Genomic DNA, 18,393 nt, shown 5'->3' on the forward strand with positions numbered 1-18,393 from the left:
AGTACTGGGATTACAAGTGTGAGCCACCGCACCTGGCAGGAAATTTGAGGTTTCCTATGGTGAATTTAAAAGAAGGGACACAGGCCTGGGGAGTTCTCCCACAGAACATCACTCTTCAAGGACACAAGACTGACAGTGAGTAGAGGATGCTTGTATACAGAAAGATAAAACAACACAAGAGAATGGAGACCAGACTTATCATTATATGAATAAACGGGCTTACTCAGTTTAAACTGGACTTACATCAGCCACTGAGAGTAAAAGATTTTTCAGGTGTATCTTCAAAGCTGTGAAAAATTAAAAGGATAGGCAGAGAAGTATCAAGCAAATGAATACACAGAAAAACAGGGGCTGTGATCTTATCAGACAAGTGCTCAGGCCCAAAGCATTACTTAAGACAAAGACAGGCCATGCTAAATGTTAAAATCTCACAATGAAGAGAGAAGTTTTGAAAACCTATTCACCAAACCATAGAGCAGCCATCTTTACGAAGCAGAAACTGCAGGAAATCCAGGGAGGGAGAAACACGTTAATGACAGGTGACTGGAAAACACCTCCTTCAAGCCAAGACAGATCTGGACACAGCACTGGTAAAAGTGCCTGGAGATCTAAAATATAGCAAGACAGATCTTAGAGGTTTTATCAAGCCCTGAACCCCAACAACAGCGAGTATCTTTTTCAGGTGCAAATGGGACCTGTCTGAAAACTGACAGCTTTTAATGCCATGAAGAAAACCTTGATATTTCAAAAAGAAAACCCCAGAAATCAAAACAAACAAAAAGCCAACAACATTCTCTGTCTATAATGAAACAAAACAGGAAATTGATAAAAGAAAAAAGTTAAACTTTTGGGTCTAAGAGGAAATATTAATAGAAATAGAACATAAAAGCACATAAATTCTGGCCGGGCACAGTGGCTCACGCCTGTAATCCCAGCACTTTGGGAGGCCGAGGCAGGCGGATCACGAGGTCAGGAGATTGAGACCATCCTGGCTAACATGGTGAAACCCCCTCTCTACTAAAAATACAAAAAATTAGCCAGGCGTGGTGGCAGGCGCCTGTAGTCCCAGCTACTTGGGAGGCTGAGGCTGGAGAATCACTTGAACCTGGGAGGCAGAGGTTGCAGTGAGCCGAGATCATGCCACTGCACTCCAGCCTGTACACACAAAAGTACACAAATTCCTAGAAATAGCAGTAATGATGACAGGACATATAATCTATGAACACAGCTTAAATAGTGCTTTGAGAAAGTTCCATTACATTAAATATATCAATAAAAATGAAAACAAATTAAATAGACAACTTCAAAAGCAAGATAAAGAACAACAGAAAACCAAAAGAGAAGAGAAGGAACTAATAAGCAGAAAAAAACTTAAGGTGTTAGAAAAAGCAGAAATGAATGAATGAGTGAGTAATAATCAGACTTTTTGAAAGTTTTCCTCCTTTTTTCAATGCGCTGGAATAAATTAAGCAATACTGGAATTGTCCGATTTTTAGAATTTCCTCGTGATTCTAATGCAAGTAAGATCAGTTTTAGGAAATTACATTTTCCTAGAAAATTGTCCGTTTCTTCTAGGTATTCAAATTTATCTGCATAGAGTTGTACAAAATAGTCTTATGATTTATATTAATCTTTAGAACATAACATGTTGTAAAGATTAATTGTCCATTTTTATTTTTTATTTGTGTTTGTGCTTTCTCCTTTTTAAGGTTAGCTATTGATTTTATTGATTTTTCAAATTATTTTTAGACTATAACATTGACACCAAACCTTACAAAGGTAACATACAAAAAAGGGAAATACACTGACCAATCTCAGGAATAATGATATAAAAAATCTAAAATAAAATATTAACAAACAGAACCCAGTTACGCTAAAAAGATCATATATCATGACTAGGTCCAGCCTATGCAAAGGCAGCTGAAGACTAGAAAATCCATTAATTAAAAGTTTAATTCAGGGGCTGGGTGTGGTTGGCTCATGCCTGTAATCCCAGCGCTTTGGGAGGCCAAGGCATGCAGATCATTTGAGGTCTGGAGTTCGAGACCAGCCTGGCCAACGTGGTGAAACCATGTCTCTACTAAAAATACGAAAATTAGCTGGGCTTGTTAGCACACACCTGTAATCCCAGCTAATTGGGGGCTGAGGCAGGACAATTGTTTGAACCCAAGAGGCAGAGGTTGCAGTGAGCCAAGATCACGCCACCGCACTCCAGCCTGGGGTACGGAGTGAGACTCTGTCTTGGGAGAAAAAAAAAACAGAACAAAACAAACAAAGAAAAAAACACAGTCAAAGGAAAAATGCAATGTAAAAGGGTAATGAGTACTCCAGTCACCCACTTATGGTATGTATGTATGTATGTATGTAATTGATTGATTGATTGATTGATTGACAGAGTCTCACACTCTGTCACCTGGGCTGGAGTGCAGTGGCACATTCTTGGCTCACTGCAGCCTCCACCTCCCGAGTTCAAGCGACTCTCCTGCTTCAGCTTCCCAAGTTGCTGGGATTACAGGCATCTGCCACCAAGCCCAGTTAATTTTTGTATTTTTAGTAGAGACGGGGGTTTCACCATGTTGGCCAGGCTGGTCTCGAACTCCTAAACTCAAGTGATCTGCCCGCCTCGGCCTCCCAAAGTGCTGGGATTACAGGAGTGAGCCACTGCCCCCAGCCTCCAGGTGATGGTCTTTAAATGCCATTTCCTGCTAAAAGGAAATAAAGCTGTCTGGAGAGATGAATGAAAACCCAGGTCTGCCTCTGGAGAGATGAATGAAAACCCAGGTCTGCCTCTGGAGAGATGGATGAAAACCCAGGTCTGGCACTTCTTGTCACCCAGAAAACAAAGAGACTTTTTTTTTTTTTTTGAGACAAAGAGTCTCGCTCTGTCGCCTGGGCTGGAGTGCAGTGGCCGGATCTCAGCTCACTGCAAGCTCCGCCTCCAGGGTTTACGCCATTCTCCTGCCTCAGCCTCCCAAGTAGCTGGGACTACAGGCACCAGCAAGCTCGACCAGCTAGCTTTTTGTGTTTTTTAGTAGAGACGGGGTTTCACCGTGTTAGCCAGGATGGTCTTGACCTCCTGACCTCGTGATCCACCCGTCTCGGCCTCCCAAAGTGCTGGGATTACAAGCTTGAGCCACCGCGCCCGGCCACAGAGAGGCTTTTGAAGAGCACTGGCGTCCCACCCCCAGGGCCCAGGGCAGTGTGAAGGGCTCCTGCTGTCCCGCACAGGACCTTCTGAACAACGTGAACAATGACTACAATGGATTGATACTCACCACGTATAGAAAAACGCACAGGTTTGAGTTGCCTTTGGAGGTCTCAGGGGCCCAACTTATCATGCTGAAAACACATAGAACAGAGCACTGATCCTGCCGTTCCTGTACGAACTGCAATTCAGAATAACCAGAAAGTTGAAGTACTTCATATAGCATTTCAGATAATTGAGGAAGAAATGACAAATTAGAAAAATCACCATTTTGCAAACCCTGATGAAATAATGAAGGTGACGATCATCAGTGGATGCTAAAACATTAAACAGTTTATCTTTTTTTTTTCTTTTTTGAGATGGCGTTTCCCTCCTGTGGCCCAGGCTACAATGTAATGGCGCGATCTCAGCTCACTGCAGCCTCCACCTCCTGGGGTCAAGCGTTTCTCCTGCCTCAGCCTCCTGAGTAGCGGGATTACAGGCACCCATCACCACGCCTGGCTAATTTTTGTTTTTGGTAAAGACGGGGTTTCATCATGTTAGCAGGGTGGTCTTGAACTCCTGACCTCAAGGGACCCACCAGCCTTGGCCTCCCAAAGCGCTGGGATTACAGGTGTGAGCAACCACGCCCGGCCAAAAAATTTTTTAAAAAGTAAATTTTTTTAAAAGGTATGGATAAAATAAGATGGGCAAAATTACATTAAAATTACTGAAATTGGAGGAGGGGGTACATGGAGTTCACGCTCTTTTTATAAAAATTGGTTTTTCTAATAATGAAAAATTTCAAAAAGAAAATGAGTACCCATGACCACACTGTGACCCATTTTTCACCTCCAGGTGCCCATAGTCATCCCTGTCTTGGTGACATTCATCTCTGTGTTTTTGATTCTGGCTCCAATCATCAGCAAGCCCGCATGGGAGTACCTCTACTGTGTGCTGTTTATATTAAGCGGCCTTATATTTTACTTCCTGTTTGTCCACTACAAGTTTGGATGGGCTCAGAAAATATCAAGTAAGTACCAACAGAAGGGCCGCCTGGCTTCTGTGAGGTGCAGGCAGGCACGGCATCCTCACCTGTCCTGACTCCAAGACCTCTGTCACAGTGTCTTACCCTGCTGGCAGATCTCCCTCGTCCCAGGAGGACACATGCCCACGCCCTCACTGGACACCTCTGGGTCCACCCTTGGTTATTTTGTTCCCGTCAATTACTATAATAAGTAGGAAGGGAAAGCACCATTTTCTTTTCTTTTTGGAGACACAGTCTTGCTCTGTTGCCCAGGCTAAAGTGCAGTGGCATGGCCATAGCTCACTGCAGCCTTGAACTCCCGGGCTCAAGTCATCCTCCCACCTGGGCCTCCCAAGTAGCCTGGATCACAGGCACACACTACACCTGGCTAATGTTTTTATTTTTTGTACATAAGGGGTCTTGCTAGGTGGCCCAGACTGGTCTTGAACTCCTCGGCTCAAATGATCCTCCCACCTTGGCTTTCCAAAGTGCTGAGATTACCAGCCTAAGCCACTGTACCTGGCCGTTTTTCTTTTTTTGAGACAGTCTCACTCTGTTGCCCAGGCTGGAGTGCAGTGGTGCGTTCTCAGCTCACTGCAGCCTTCACCTCCTGGGTTCAAGCGATTCTCGTGCCTCAGCCTCCTGAGTAGCCACGCACGGCTAATTTTTGTATTTTTAGTAGAGAGGAGGTTTCGTCATGTTGGCCAGGCTGGTCTCGAACTCCTGACCTCAGGTGATCCACCCGCCTCGGCCTCCCAAAGTGCTGGGATTACAGATGTGAGCCACTGCGCCCGCCCATTTTCTTTGAGACGGAGTTTCGCTCTTGTTGTCCAGGCTGGAGTGCACTGGCACGATCTTGGCTCACTGCAACCTTCGCCTCCCAGGTTCAAGAGATTCTCCTGCCTCAGCTTCCTGAGTAGCTGGGATTACAGGCACCTGCCACCACACCTGGCTAATTTTGTTGTTGTTGTTTTGTGTTTTTAGTAGAGTCAGGGTTTCATCATGTTGGTCAGGCTGGTCTTGAACTCCTGACCTCAGGTGATCCACCCACTTCAGCCTCCCAAAGTGCAGGGATTACAGGCATGAGCCACTGCACCCGGCCCCATTTTCTTTTTAATTGCAAAAGACACACAAACGTTACTGTCTCAGCCACTTCTCAGTGCAAGGTTCAGTAGTGTTAGGCATATTCCCACCATCGTGCGCCTCATCCCGAAACACCATTCTCCTTTGCCTGATATGCAGACATCATCTAAGAGGTCTAGCAGCATCACAAAGACACCCAAAAAGTCATGGTCTTGGCCTGGGGAACTGGGCCGGGGCCCAAGCCGTCTACTGCCAAGGGCACAGGGCTCACTCTTTCAGCGGTCCTGACCCTCATCAATTTCAGGACTGTTGTTGTTTAAAAGTTTAGCTACATTAGCCACTTTCACTTCTGAAAAGAAAGCACTTGTGTCAAAATACATCAAAAGAGACTGAATTACACCTTTAAAAAAAGTTCATATAGGGCCGGGTGCGGTGGCTCACACCTGTAATCCCAGCACTTTGGGAGGCTGAGGGGGCAGATCACGAGGTCATAAGATCGAGACCATCCTGGCTAACACAGTGAAACCCCGTCTCCACTAAAAATACAAAACATTAGCCGGGCGTGGTGGCGGGCGCCTGTAGTCCCAGCTACTCAGGAGGCTGAGGCAGGAGAATGGCGTGAACCCGGGAGGCGGAGCTTGCAGTGAGCCGAGATCGCGCCACCGCACTCCAGCCTGGGCGACAGAGGGAGACTCCGTCTCAAAACAAAAAAACAAAAAGTCTATATTATATTCACAGTGTTTTATCCTACACAACAGATTCAACTGCAGGAAACCCCATTTCTAAGAGCCTTTAAGACTTTCTGGGCACCCTCATGGGGCGGTGAGGCGATCCATTTCCTGGTCTTCCTGTCCCTGTCCCTCTCCCAGGAGCTCCTTGACGAGAGGAACTGGGCTGTGTGCAATTTAACTCTGGCTGCAGCAGCCTGTAACAGCCAGTTAAGATTTATTAAGTGAATGTGATTAAGAGCCTGCCTGTTTCTCCTGTTCAGCTTGTCTCAACTGGACAGTGCAGTCGCCCCTCCAGACAGTCCTAGGAGGTTTTTATTTCCATTCCTGCAATTTTGGGAGAAGAAACAAACCAGGAAAGCGTGAAATCCAACCAGAAGGCAGGAAAGCTGGCCAAACCCTGAGCACAGGGTCTAGGTGACACATCACCAAAGACTGAGAACAACGTCACCCTCACCCACAACTCCAGTGGAGCTTCTGAATTTCGGTCTAACTGCACTCATTTTTGACTCTTATTTCAGAGCCGATTACCATGTACCTTCAGATGCTAATGGAAGTGGTCCCACCGGAGGAAGACCCTGAGTAACAAGCTCCATCTCTTGTAGTCAAGTCAAAGCTGAATTTATTTTCTTAAGCAGTATTTGTGGTTATTTCTTCCTGATTTTTTTCTTATAAATAAAATATACTCAGATGTTTAAAATATTATTTTTAGATATTCCTAGTTCTCTGGGTGGGGGTTCCAGAAAGGAGAAGTGGCAAGTGTTTGCTAAAGTTGGTGTCAGGTGAGATGCCACCTAACAGAAGGCAGACGCTTAGGGAAGGGCTGAATAAAAGCCACCATTACAGTGGCAACTATTTAACAAAGGGCACATCACACTTACTTAAATGAAAGGTGTTCTTTAAACTCAATGTCAATAAGGGCTCTTCTTTTATATAAAATGGATGTCATTTTTGCTTTGATTTAAACAACAGTAAATTACTGGCCAGGTGCGGGCTCACGCCTATAATCTCAGCACTTTGGGAGGCCAAGGCGGATAGATCACTTGAGTCCAGGAGTTCAAGACCAGCCTGGGCAACACGGCAAAATCATGTCTCTACAAAAAACATTAAAAAATTAGCCAGGCATGGTGGTGCACTCCTGTAGTTCCAGCTACTCAAGAGGATGAGGTGGGAGGATGACCTGAGCCTGGGAGTTGAGTTGAGGGTGTAAGTGAGCCATCATCATGTACTGCACTCCAGCTTGGATGACAGAGACCCCCAACTCTAAATAAATATATAAAAATATTAAAGTATAAATGTTTATCACCCACTCTCCCCTACCCTAAAAGTACTGGTACCCCTGTGCTGAACCCGTGATGTGCGTGGCATGTATATGCCAGGGCACATGGCAAGAGCTGAGCCTCCGTCCAGAACTCTCCACAGCTAGTGTGCTCATCACGAGGGTCGCCTGTGTTGCCAGTCAGCATTGCTGGCTCCCCAGCAGCCTTCACGGGCGTTTTAGTCAAACCAGAAAGTGTGGTGAGTAAAGTTTTATTTTGTGTTTGGCATTCAGGGAAAGTACTGTTTAACATATGTAAAAAGCAACATTTCTGTGAAAACACTGAAATTTTATTGATGATATGCTGCAAAAGACAGCCATACCACAACTAAGTATGAGCGATTTTAGAAGCATAGAGACAAAGGCACTTTCACCTTGCATTTTAGATATTTGCCCAAAACTTGAAATCAGACATATTCATAGCAGTACAGAAAACCAATTACGAATTGTTCACATAATCAGCATCCGACATCCCATAAAATGTTAAGAGATTCAGATATTAGAACGTTTGAATGTCTGAAAAAAGAAACAGATCTAAGCACGCAGCTGTCCTCCCTGCATTTTCACACGTGCACAGGAAACACAATGTCACTAGATACTATCATTTGCTATGTTGTACTAAAGAGACTCGGCGCACCCGGGTGTAAACAGCAGGCAGCTGGTGCGCATGGGAGCCACTGGACGGTGGCCTGGTCTCTGCCCCCAGACCTCCACCAACAGGGCAGCAGCCACATGCAGAGAAATGGACACTGATATGGGTGTTAGAAGAGCTCCACAGTCAAAACCTTTGCCAGCAAAAACACCAGAACTTTCTACTTCCCAAGAGCCTGCCCAATTTAGCTACGAAAAAGGAAAATCACCATCTTACTTTATGGGCCGATTTGATACCTGCCAGTCATCCTGCGAAGGTCACAGCAGTGACCTGGGCACACTCCCAGCAGCTGTCCTGGCTGCACAGCGTGTCCTCCCAGGGGAGGCCAGGGCTCTGAGCCCCCATCACGGAGCCACTGGGCAGAAAGACTGCCCCACGCAGCAGCCCTCGGTGGGCGCTCCCTGAGACAAGGCCAGGCCACACAATGAGGGGCTGTCTCATTTTACAGATGAGAAAACTGAGACAGAGTGTGACCCAGACCCGCTCACAGGACAGCTTGATGACAAAGTCCGCCTCTAGTTCAAGCAGTGGCTTCTGCGGAGACATACATAAGCCTGGGATCGGCACTTTCTGAAGCAAAAAAAACAATAATGATCTTGGGGCCGCCACACAACACTCACGTTCTATCCAAATTCTCTTCCATTCCGAGGCGAAGTTGAGAAACAGACACTGAGTGCACGGGACTTTTAACTTCCCAACAGCTCACCTTTCTCGCTGTTTCACTCAACAAACCCAAAGCACGAAAGCCAGCCAGCCCCTGGGCGTGGCCATGACTACATACACTCCTCCCCTAAACCTGGTGGCCTGGTGCTGCAGCCACACGCGGATGGGGCGGCGAATGTCTGCAGGGCTCACCACGTGTAGGTGTTCAGAGGTCACCTCTGGGCACCCCATAGGCCCTTGTGAGTTTCCACTAAAAAGCAACTTTTGTGCCATTTGCTCAGGACCCTGCAGGTCCAAGGGATTGTTTAGAACGAGCAGCTTCACCCCGGAAAGCCCTGGGTCTTACTGAGCAATCCGATTTCTATCCTTGGACTCTCTCTTCATCAGAAGTCAACTCACTCTGAGGAGCTGTCACTATCCAAGAACGCCAACACTATCAATTCACACAGATGGTTATGTTAAATCCCACTATCTCATGGTTGAAAGGGCTGGTTCAACATTGCTGAGTATAAATGTGAAACCTCAATTTATATTAGAAACCTCAATTTACATGTATAAGATCAGGTTTGTAGCAATGCATCAAACAGAGGTCTAGGTGAAAAAACAATGAACAGACTGACTCCAGACAGTGCATGTCACCACCCAGATGCACGTCTGCTCTGCCAGGGTGAGCGGCGAGAGGCGCGGACAGGACAGACAAGCCAGCAGGATCAGACCACATGTGCCGTTTCTCTGTGTCCACCCTCCTTTGATGGTCTTGTTATCAGTCTATTTTTAAGTCAATGAAGAATTTCTCACCGTTACCAAGTCCAGCACCACAAGATGACAGTAATCATTTATCCTTGAGGTAAGGAAAGATTTGGTTGGCCGGGTGTGATGGCTCATGCCTGTAATCCCAGCACTTTGGGAGGCTGAGGTGGGAGGATTACCTGAGGTCAGGAGTTCGAGAACAGCCTGTCCAACATGGTGAAACCGTCTCTACTAAAAATACAAAAATTAGCCAGGCACAGTGGCGCACGCCTGTAATCCCAGCTACTCGGGAGGCTGAGGCAGGAGAATTGCTTGAGCCTGTGAGGCGGAGGTTGCAGTGAGCCAGGATCGTGGCACTGCACTCTAGCCTGGCCGTCAGAACAAGACTGTCTCAAAAAAAAAAAAAAAAAAGAAAGAAAGAAAGAAAGATTTGGTTATGACTGACTGTTTTCTTAACTTTGAAGTCACATGGCAATATCCATTTTTGTTCCACATCTTCCAGCCGCTCTTGAGGACATCACTCGCTCTCACTGCCGCCATCCTCTGGAGTGCTGCTGCTGCTGTCTTCAGCCACCTCTGCCGCTGCGCACGGCAGGCTTTTAGAAGTCACTACTAAAGGAATAACATATTATCACAAGTAAGTGAAGTGTAGACCAAACAGCAAACCTTTATTTCCCCCCATTATTTGGGTCATTGCAGAAAAAAATGCCTTGGATTCCAGTTCTATGTATCTTATTTTATATTTTCATTATTTTAGGTAAGAAATGAGCAGGTCAAATTGGTCTGCTTACAAATAATTTATTCTTCTAGGAAGAATATCTGTAGTGTGTTATCAAAAGGTGTGTTTATCACCAAGGGTTGAAAAATACTCAAATCAGAACATTTAGCACCAAGATCAACAAAGAGAAAACAAATTTCTCAGGGCGCGATGTGAACGGCCCACTTCCACCAAGGCTGAATTCCTAAGTGGGTGATGGTGTCCCTCACTGCCCTCAGGACCTACAACCCCTCTGAGAACGGGCACTCCACGCCTTACCCTTGGGGAACTGGCTGTCCTCTTCACAGTCTTCCCAGTGATCAAAATCAAAAGCCACGTTGGGGTTCTGCTCAAGAGAACAGCTGACAGTGAGTGGGTGAGTAGGACACACTCAGGGTAAAGACCACCCTCTGAGCGCATTCCAACTCACCCTCTGTCTGAGTAGGTGACACCATGCGTCCCTTCTCTCTTTGGCCAGAGTGATCACAGGCTCCTCATTTCTAATTACACATTTGCACTCATCTTTCCTTATGTTGCCCCGCAGCTCCAGATCAGCCAGGTAAAATCTGTCTCCCACCCAAGCACTGGGTTTATAAAAAGAAAGTCAGCCTTTTAAAATGCTAGAAATTATTTCTATTTTACTTTATATGACTATACATAAACCTACCTGAAAACTACTCTATCCCTGAAATACTGACACTTGCAGTCCTTTACATTCCTTATTCTTATCTTTAAGATGACAACATCTTCTTTTTGGAACCATTTTATTTGTGGGTGGAAGCTAGAAGGAGAGAGAAAGACCTGTGCATTCATTGATCTTATTTACTGGGTAAGGGACGCCGACTCCTCCATGCAGAGTGGACATACCTTTTCAGAGGCGGCTGTGCAGTTCTGCTAATGGAGGCACCTTCAGTGTTTCCAGATGAAGTTTCTGCACAAAATCAATGTCAGATTTTCCTACAGGTTATTTATATGTAACTCCATCATGTACACACACACATATATACTTTTTTGTACCTTACGCAACTTCTAGATGAGAATCACATGAGAGTGTAAATTGAGTAACCCTAGTATCTAGCTGCAAAGAATAGTTAGAAAAAATTAAAACCATCACATAGATAAACAAAATTTAAAATTTTCTTTTTTTATTTTTGAGGCAGAGTTTTGTTCTTGTTGCCCAGGCAGGAGTGCAGTGGTGCAATCTTGACTCACTGCAACCTCCGCCTTTGGGTTCAAGCGATTCTCCTGCCTCAGCCTACCAAGTAGCTGGGATTACAAGCATGCCCCACCACACTCAGCTAATATTGTATTTTTAGTAGAGACGGGGTTTCACCATGTTGGTCAGGCTGGTCTCGAACTCCTGACCTCAGGTGACCCACCCACCTCGGCCTCCCAAAGTGTTGGGATTACAGGCTTAAGCCACTGTGCCTGGCGTAAAATTTTATTTTAAAATAAAAACAGCCTTTGACAAGTATTAAAATTAAATGACCAGGAAGTAAAGTCACTCATTTGAAAAAGAACCTCATTGAGGTGGCTGGCCTTGGATACGAACATGCAGACTTCTCTGGGGCTGTTTTGACCTGCCAGGATGCCCTAAGGACAACTTCAAGGACAGCGGCCGGCACACACAAGGAGCCAGTGCTGGACAAGACATATCCTCAAACAACGCAATGTGAACTTCTCAATCTCTAGCAGGCGAGGTTTCCATCCAAACACCAGAGCAAGAATGTTCACAGCTGCTGGAATCACAGTAGCCTGAGGTGGAAAGCAGATCCACCCTCTGTGGTTTATTCATGGTATACAATACAATGGCAAAGAAACAAACAGACTCCCGCTGGGAAAGCGCCATCCTCCGTGTCACGTGCAGCCTGCCATGGAGCGGCCTCCGGAAACGAGTGCACTGACCCAGTGACCTCAAGAACCTTGGAGAGCACAATCCCCAAGCCCTTCTGGGAGAGGCGAGCAGAGGAAACCCAGGGTGGCCTGGCCTGATCACAGAAGCTGGGACTGATCCTAAACACAGAGCTGTGAGGCTGGGGTGCGAAGGAGGCGGTCCTGCCACCGAACAAGAACAAGACACCACTTCTGGGAGCAAGCAGCCAGGTTCCTCCTTGGAGCCATAAACGAAAAGGGACTTAGGCAGTCTCCGCTGACTCGAGGTTGATTTATCCAAGGTTGAGGATGCGCCCCGGGAAACACAAATCACAGGAGCGCCATGGCCTCTGCTTTTCCAAAGGGGCTTCCTAAACATCGGTGTCTAAAGGGGAAAGCAAGCTGGAGGGAGAAAGGGCGATGGGGGGCGGGGCAGGACAAAGACGATCACGCATCCCCTCCAGCTCAGGAAAGCTACGTTTTACACAACATAAAGTAACATGTGACAGCAGACATATAGGACACGGGGCTACGACCTGGGGCTGTGAAGTGACAGCTGTCTGCTGGGAGCAAAAGACAGGCAGCCTTAGACCCAGGTCCAGTGTGTAACTTCCCCTTTGGCAGAGGGAGTTTAGGGTCCCGAGATCGTGTTTGGCTGGCATAGAGCACAGCTACAGCTGGGAGGGCAAGAGCACGCAGCAGTCCCTGAGCCGGGCTACATGCAACACAAACAACCCCACACCCACGTCCTCCAGAAGCCCTGCTTGGCACAGTGGCATGTGGGTGGCGCATCTGCAGAGGAGGGCACGGGGTCTACCTGAGACCGACCACCTGCAGCAGGGCTGGCAGACACTGCGGAGGAACGTCGCCCTAACTGTGATGAGCCTCTGAAGCTCAGGCCTTGCCCCTCACCAGCATGTGGCGGCACAATGGATGCATCATACTTTTCTAGCTACGGGGAGACACTGAGTATCCAAAACCAGAAACCCTGCGGGAAGCCAAGGCAAGAAGAAACATGAAGAAAGTGCATGACATTTTCCTTCACCTGCCTGAACCTGAGCAGGAGCCCAGAGATGAAGTCTCTTCCAGCTGAGACAGTCGGGATGGGGGGAGTTCCCCTTTACCATGGCTCTTCCAGGAAGGTGGCCAAGTGCCTGGTGGCTGCAGTGGACATCTAATAGCTAGAGCTTCCCAGTAGAGCTCAGTAAACAACTGCATGTCCTCCAAGAGCTATGGTTTGGGGGACCCACTTGACTGCCCTGACGTCCCCCTTGGGCCCCACACCAGGCTCTACACAAAGGGCAAATCAGCCGGTAGCAGGGCCTGCGCCAGTGCAGACCCACTTCAGCCCCACCTCTGCAGTCTACTGGATCCCGCTCTGCTACTGTGGAATAAACACTGCTCTGGAAAAATCCTCTTAATGACAACTGTTGTCCCAATGACCCTGTTCCTCTGACCAGCAGGCTTTGCAAATTATCTTTCCCAGAACTCTTCAGAACCCTTTTCCAGTGGATCCCACGCAATGAAACCAGCTGCCCCCCACTGTGGTCGAATCCAGGGGCAAACTTTATGAAGAGAAGGTGTATGTGCATTTTAACAGCTACATCCAGTCCCCCACGTACCACTCAGCTCCGGAAGACCCTTTCTCCTCACCTGCACCTCTCACCTCACCAGCCACAGTCACTGCCAGCAAGAGCAGCACATGGGACTGTGATGAAGAACCTGGGTTTGGACCACAGCAACAATGAAATGCATCTAAACTTATTCTTCCAGATGACCCCCATCCTTCACAACAATCACCCCCAACCGCCCCCCTAACCCCGCCAAAAAAAAAAAAAATGCTGTGCAAGGAAATGGCTGGAAGAACTTCCTTAGGAAACAACTTCCAAAACATATCCAGAGATGCATGGGAATCACACAGGCAGTGGGCAAGACCACCTTCGTCACAGGAGCCACCTCTGCGGCTCCTCCTCCCGCACTCTCCATCCTCAGTGAGGAATGAACCTGTCAGGGAGCAAACCATCTTCTGTGGTTCTCAGCACCTCAGCTGCGTAATCTGTGGGTTTCACTGTCTCAGGATGCATATCAAAGGGAGCAGAGCCGTGCAGGGTCCACCCTCCCTGGATCTTATCCCACCCTCCTGGGAAGCAGAATGAGGGACCACAGCAGGGACGCAGAACATCAGTGGTGTGGAAAACTGGAGCTCCCAGCACTGGAGTGTTGGAGACTTTGTCTAGTCATGGGATGAGTTTATCAATATATGTTGTCTAGGCAATTTCTAAGATTTGTCAAGACAAGGAGCAATGACCTAACCCCATTTCATAAAGACAATGAATATCAAAATTAAAAGGCCACACGAAGGTAAATTCCAGTGACGGCAAATGGTCTCCTCACCTTTCCTTTCCTTCTCCCTCACTGACTTCCCCTTCCACAAGGGGCTTGGGTTTTGTCCCATTTATCTTTCCTTTTCTTTTTTTTTTTTTTTTTTGAGATGGAGTCTCGCTCAGTTGCCCAGGCTGGAGTGCAGTGGCGCCATCTCGGCTCACTGCAAGCTCCACCTCCCGGGTTCACGCCATTCTCCTGCCTCAGCCTGCCGAGTAGCTGGGACTACAGGCGCCCGCCACCACGTCCAGCTAATTTTTTGTATTTTTAGTATAGATGGGGTTTCACCGTGTTAGCCAGGATTGTCTCGACCTGCTGACCTCAAGATCTGCCCGCCTCGGCCTCCCAAAGTGCTGGGATTACAGGCGTGAGCTACTGCGCCCGGCCCCATTCATCTTTTTTCTTTTCTTTTCTTTTTTTTTGAGATGGAGTCTTTCTGTTGCCCAGGCAAGAGTGCAGTGGTGTGATCTTGGCTCACTGCAACCTCTGCCTCCAGGGTTCAAGAGGTTCTATTGCCTCAGCCTCCCGAGTAGCTGGGACTACAGGCATGTGCCACCACAGCTGACTAATTTTTTTGTTTTTAGTAGAGACGGGGTTCCAACATGTTGACCAGGCTGGTCTCAAACTCCTGAGCTCAAGTGATTCACCCGCCTCGGCCCCACGAAGTGCTGGGATTACAGGCCTGAGCCACCGCGCCCAACCAGTTTTTTTAATTTGTTTTGTTTTTTGATAGTCTCGCTCTGTCGTCCAGGCTGGAGTGCACTGATGTGATCTTGGCTCACTGCAACCTCTGCCACCCGGGTTCAACTGATCCTCCAACCTTAGCCTCTTGAGTAGCTGGAATCACAGGTGCCCGCCATCACGCCCAGCTAATTATCTTTTTTCTTCATGGCACCTCAGTGCCAAGTTCATACATGTCAGAAATGTCTGCTAAGTCTGTGCAATTAGCCTGGCCAAGGTCAGCCAACTCTGTTCAAATGCCAGCTCCTCCTCTTTGCGAGGCGCTGTGCAATGAAAGTGAGCCTAAATGTAAAGTCTGGAGAGAGCCATCCAATATGCAAACACTTTCCAAGATTAAGAAAAAATGCCACCATTTGCAATAATACAGATTAATTTCACCAACATAATGTTGATTGAAGGAAGCCACAAGAACATATACTATAGGCTGGGCAAAGTGGCTCATGCCTATAATCCTAACACTCTTAGAGGCCAAGGAAGAAGGATCACTTGAGGTCAGGAGTTCCAAATCAGCCTGGGCAATACAGTGAGACTCCATCTCTATTTAAAATAAAAGAACGTATTCTATATGCTTCCAAGTTAGCAAAACTAATGGCGTGAGAAATCAGAATGGTCAGTGGGAAGGGTTCCAGCCAGGAGACTGCTGGGGTCCTGGAAATGTTCAACAGCTTGGTCTGGGTGTTCTCACACACACACACACACACACACACACACACACACACACTGCTGAGCTGTTCACTTAACATCTGTGCACATCACTGGATAGATGGTAGACCTCAAACTACAAAAACAAAACATTGGGGGCTGACCTGTCAAAAAGAAGAACAGTTAGGTGATATCAGTTTATGTCATCTTCTCTACATTTCATCTCAAAGTGGAAAGTCTACATATTAGCAATTTTCAAGACATTAACGATTTGAACTTAACCATCTTTTGAACAGCAAGTACCCACCAGGCTTCTGGTTTTCTGAGCTCATCTTGGACTCAGCCCCTCCTTCTGCACCCGTGTCCTCAGGCTGGGGGCTCTGCAGGTGAGCAGCATCTTCTGCTGGAGGAGGCGTCCTAGACGGTAGAGGCGGGGGTTAACACCTGGCTCTCTAAAGGAACTGCCCAAGTGGGAGAGGAAGGCAGGCAACAAATGACTGTGAAGTGCCTGTGGCCCTGGGGTCAGACCCACATAGAGCTTATGACTCATTTAAGATGCCCCAGGCAGCCCGTCAACTCTGTTCCTTCCGATGAAGATGAAGGGCAAGCACACAGGACCAGGGAGGCCTTCACTTTTTACCAAGGTGGTTTCCCTTCCATGCTCACTGCTGCACACTTCAAATAGGACCAAAGGACAGAAAGTGACAAGCCAGTTTCCTGCCTCCCCTGACCCAGGCTCTGGGACCATCTTCCCAGAGACCACCCCTGTTATCAGTCTGGGCCTACTTCTAGAAATATTCTTCACATATAAAAGAAATTATTGCCTTCTATGCCTCTCTATCTAAAACGCATTTAAACATATGGGAACCTACTAAATTCAACGTGCTGCCCCATATTTTGTCCTACTTAGTAACTAGCTAGATTATTTATTTTAAAATTTTTAAATTGTGTTATTCTTTTGGTTCTTTCAACAGGTAACCACATCCATGTGGTTCAGTATTTTAAAAGAAGTCAAATTTGGCTGTACACTGAAAAGCTCCTCTCATCCCTGCTCCCCAGCCAGCCAGCTCCCTTCCTCATGGGTGACAATGTGACTCGGTTTTTATACACCCTTGAAGAGACAATTCAGGCCTAAATGAGCAAACCTACACACACACATGCATGCACATATGCACACACATGCACACACACATGAGGAGGGGTGTGCTGTCTTTTGACAGCCACACACACACACCTGTGAGAAGGAGGGGTGTGCCTGTCTTCTGATGGGCCCGGAAGAAGCCTGTGGTGCAGCACTTTCCAGATTCAGGCAGCGAGCGTCCCCAGCCACTGCCCCTCCCCAAGCTCTGTGCGGTCGCCCACCCTCTTCTCCTTTTCTAGATCCTCCCCTGCTAGGTTGGTTCCTTCCTCCTCATACTACTGAGCTTTGACTCTCCTCAAACAGCAGCAAACCAAGAACGTTCCCCAGCTGCTTTCCTGAGCCCTAGGTTTAGACTTTCAGTAACCTTAAAAACTGGCACCTCCACAGCCCACCTCAGCCTCTCCTGCTCTGCTGTGGGCTGTGCCTGGGAACCACGTGTCACTGTCCACCACACATCCCCCAGGCACCAGGGCTCAGACACACAGACCTACAATCCCTAACATCTGCCAACCGCTAAGTCCTGTCGCTTTCAGATCTGCTGGTCACAGCATGAAATATTCTCGCCATTCCTCTCTACTGTCAGGATCCCCCATTCTCCAGGAGCTGTCTGAGATGGGGTCTCTCCTAGCAGGCTCCCTATGAAACCTCGCAGTGCCCATACTGCTGCATGCTCTGTGTTCATGACCACGGGTATGTTAAGCTCTCTTAACTACAAAGCTACAGTGCAAAAGGGGCTGTGGGAGCCTTTACACAGAGCTGGGACTCAAAGTCGGCGCTTCCCATGTGCCACCAAACCTCATTTTGGTTAAATCTACTAAACTTTAATGGCATCTTCATTTCTAAATAAGTACCTCAGAAGTATAGGAAAATTTTTCTTTTTTCTTGAAAGTGCATGGAAACTACCCTGTATCCTAATCCTATATGTATCCATTTTTATTAAGGTAAAAAACTAAAAAACTTTAGACCATACTATGTTCATCTTTGTCTTTTTTTTTTTTTTTTTGAGACAAGGTCTTGCTGTCACCCAGGCTGGAGTGCAGTGGCACAATCACGGCTCACTGCAGCCTAAACCTCCTGGGCTCAACCAATCTTCCCACCTCAGTCTCCAAGTAGCTAGAACTACAGGCGTGTACCATCATATCCAGCTAGTTTTTGTATTTTTAGTAGAGACTGGGTCTTGCTATGTTGCCCAGGCTGGTCTCGAACTCCTGAGCTCAAGCAATCCTCCTGCGTCCAAAGTGCTGGGATTACAGGCATGAGCCACCACGCCCGGCCCACAATATTTTAAATCCTCCTACTTTCAGCTGCAACTCAGGACCTATCTTTCAAGGTCACCAACCACCAAGAGCCCAGCAGGCCACTAGCCCAGCAAGTCACCAGCCCAGCAGGCCACTAGCCCAGCAAGTCACTAGCCCAGCAGGCCACTAACCCAGCAAGTCACCAGCCCAGCAGG

The 18,393-nt window shown here is 47.3% G+C and overlaps 2 protein-coding genes across 4 annotated transcripts in view; one reads left to right on the forward strand and one right to left on the reverse strand.

Moving 5' to 3' along the window:
- Positions 1 to 6,722, forward strand: part of SLC7A9 (solute carrier family 7 member 9) — a 42,164-nt gene extending 35,442 nt beyond the window's left edge. Inside the window, exons 12-13 of the mRNA XM_023229065.1 lie at positions 4,043 to 4,217; positions 6,544 to 6,722. Coding sequence (XP_023084833.1) covers positions 4,043 to 4,217; positions 6,544 to 6,608 — 240 coding nt within the window. The 3' untranslated portion in view covers positions 6,609 to 6,722. The remainder of the gene's footprint in view (positions 1 to 4,042; positions 4,218 to 6,543) is intronic.
- An 868-nt stretch (positions 6,723 to 7,590) lies between these two features.
- The window catches only part of TDRD12 (tudor domain containing 12), a 101,621-nt gene continuing 90,818 nt past the window's right edge, over positions 7,591 to 18,393 (reverse strand). The window contains exons 28-33 of one of the 3 annotated variants that reach the window (XM_031934815.1): positions 16,107 to 16,216; positions 11,030 to 11,093; positions 10,830 to 10,943; positions 10,593 to 10,746; positions 10,442 to 10,508; positions 7,591 to 10,017 (exon numbers count right to left, since the gene is read on the reverse strand). In XM_031934815.1, coding sequence (XP_031790675.1) covers positions 9,923 to 10,017; positions 10,442 to 10,508; positions 10,593 to 10,746; positions 10,830 to 10,943; positions 11,030 to 11,093; positions 16,107 to 16,216 — 604 coding nt within the window. In that variant the 3' untranslated portion in view covers positions 7,591 to 9,922. The remainder of the gene's footprint in view (positions 10,018 to 10,441; positions 10,509 to 10,592; positions 10,747 to 10,829; positions 10,944 to 11,029; positions 11,094 to 16,106; positions 16,217 to 18,393) is intronic. The other 2 variants (XM_023229066.1, XM_023229067.1) reach the window with 2 other exon arrangements.

Source organism: Piliocolobus tephrosceles, chromosome 21 (genome assembly GCF_002776525.5).
Source record: "Piliocolobus tephrosceles isolate RC106 chromosome 21, ASM277652v3, whole genome shotgun sequence".
In the NCBI taxonomy this organism is placed as follows: Eukaryota; Metazoa; Chordata; class Mammalia; order Primates; family Cercopithecidae; genus Piliocolobus; species Piliocolobus tephrosceles.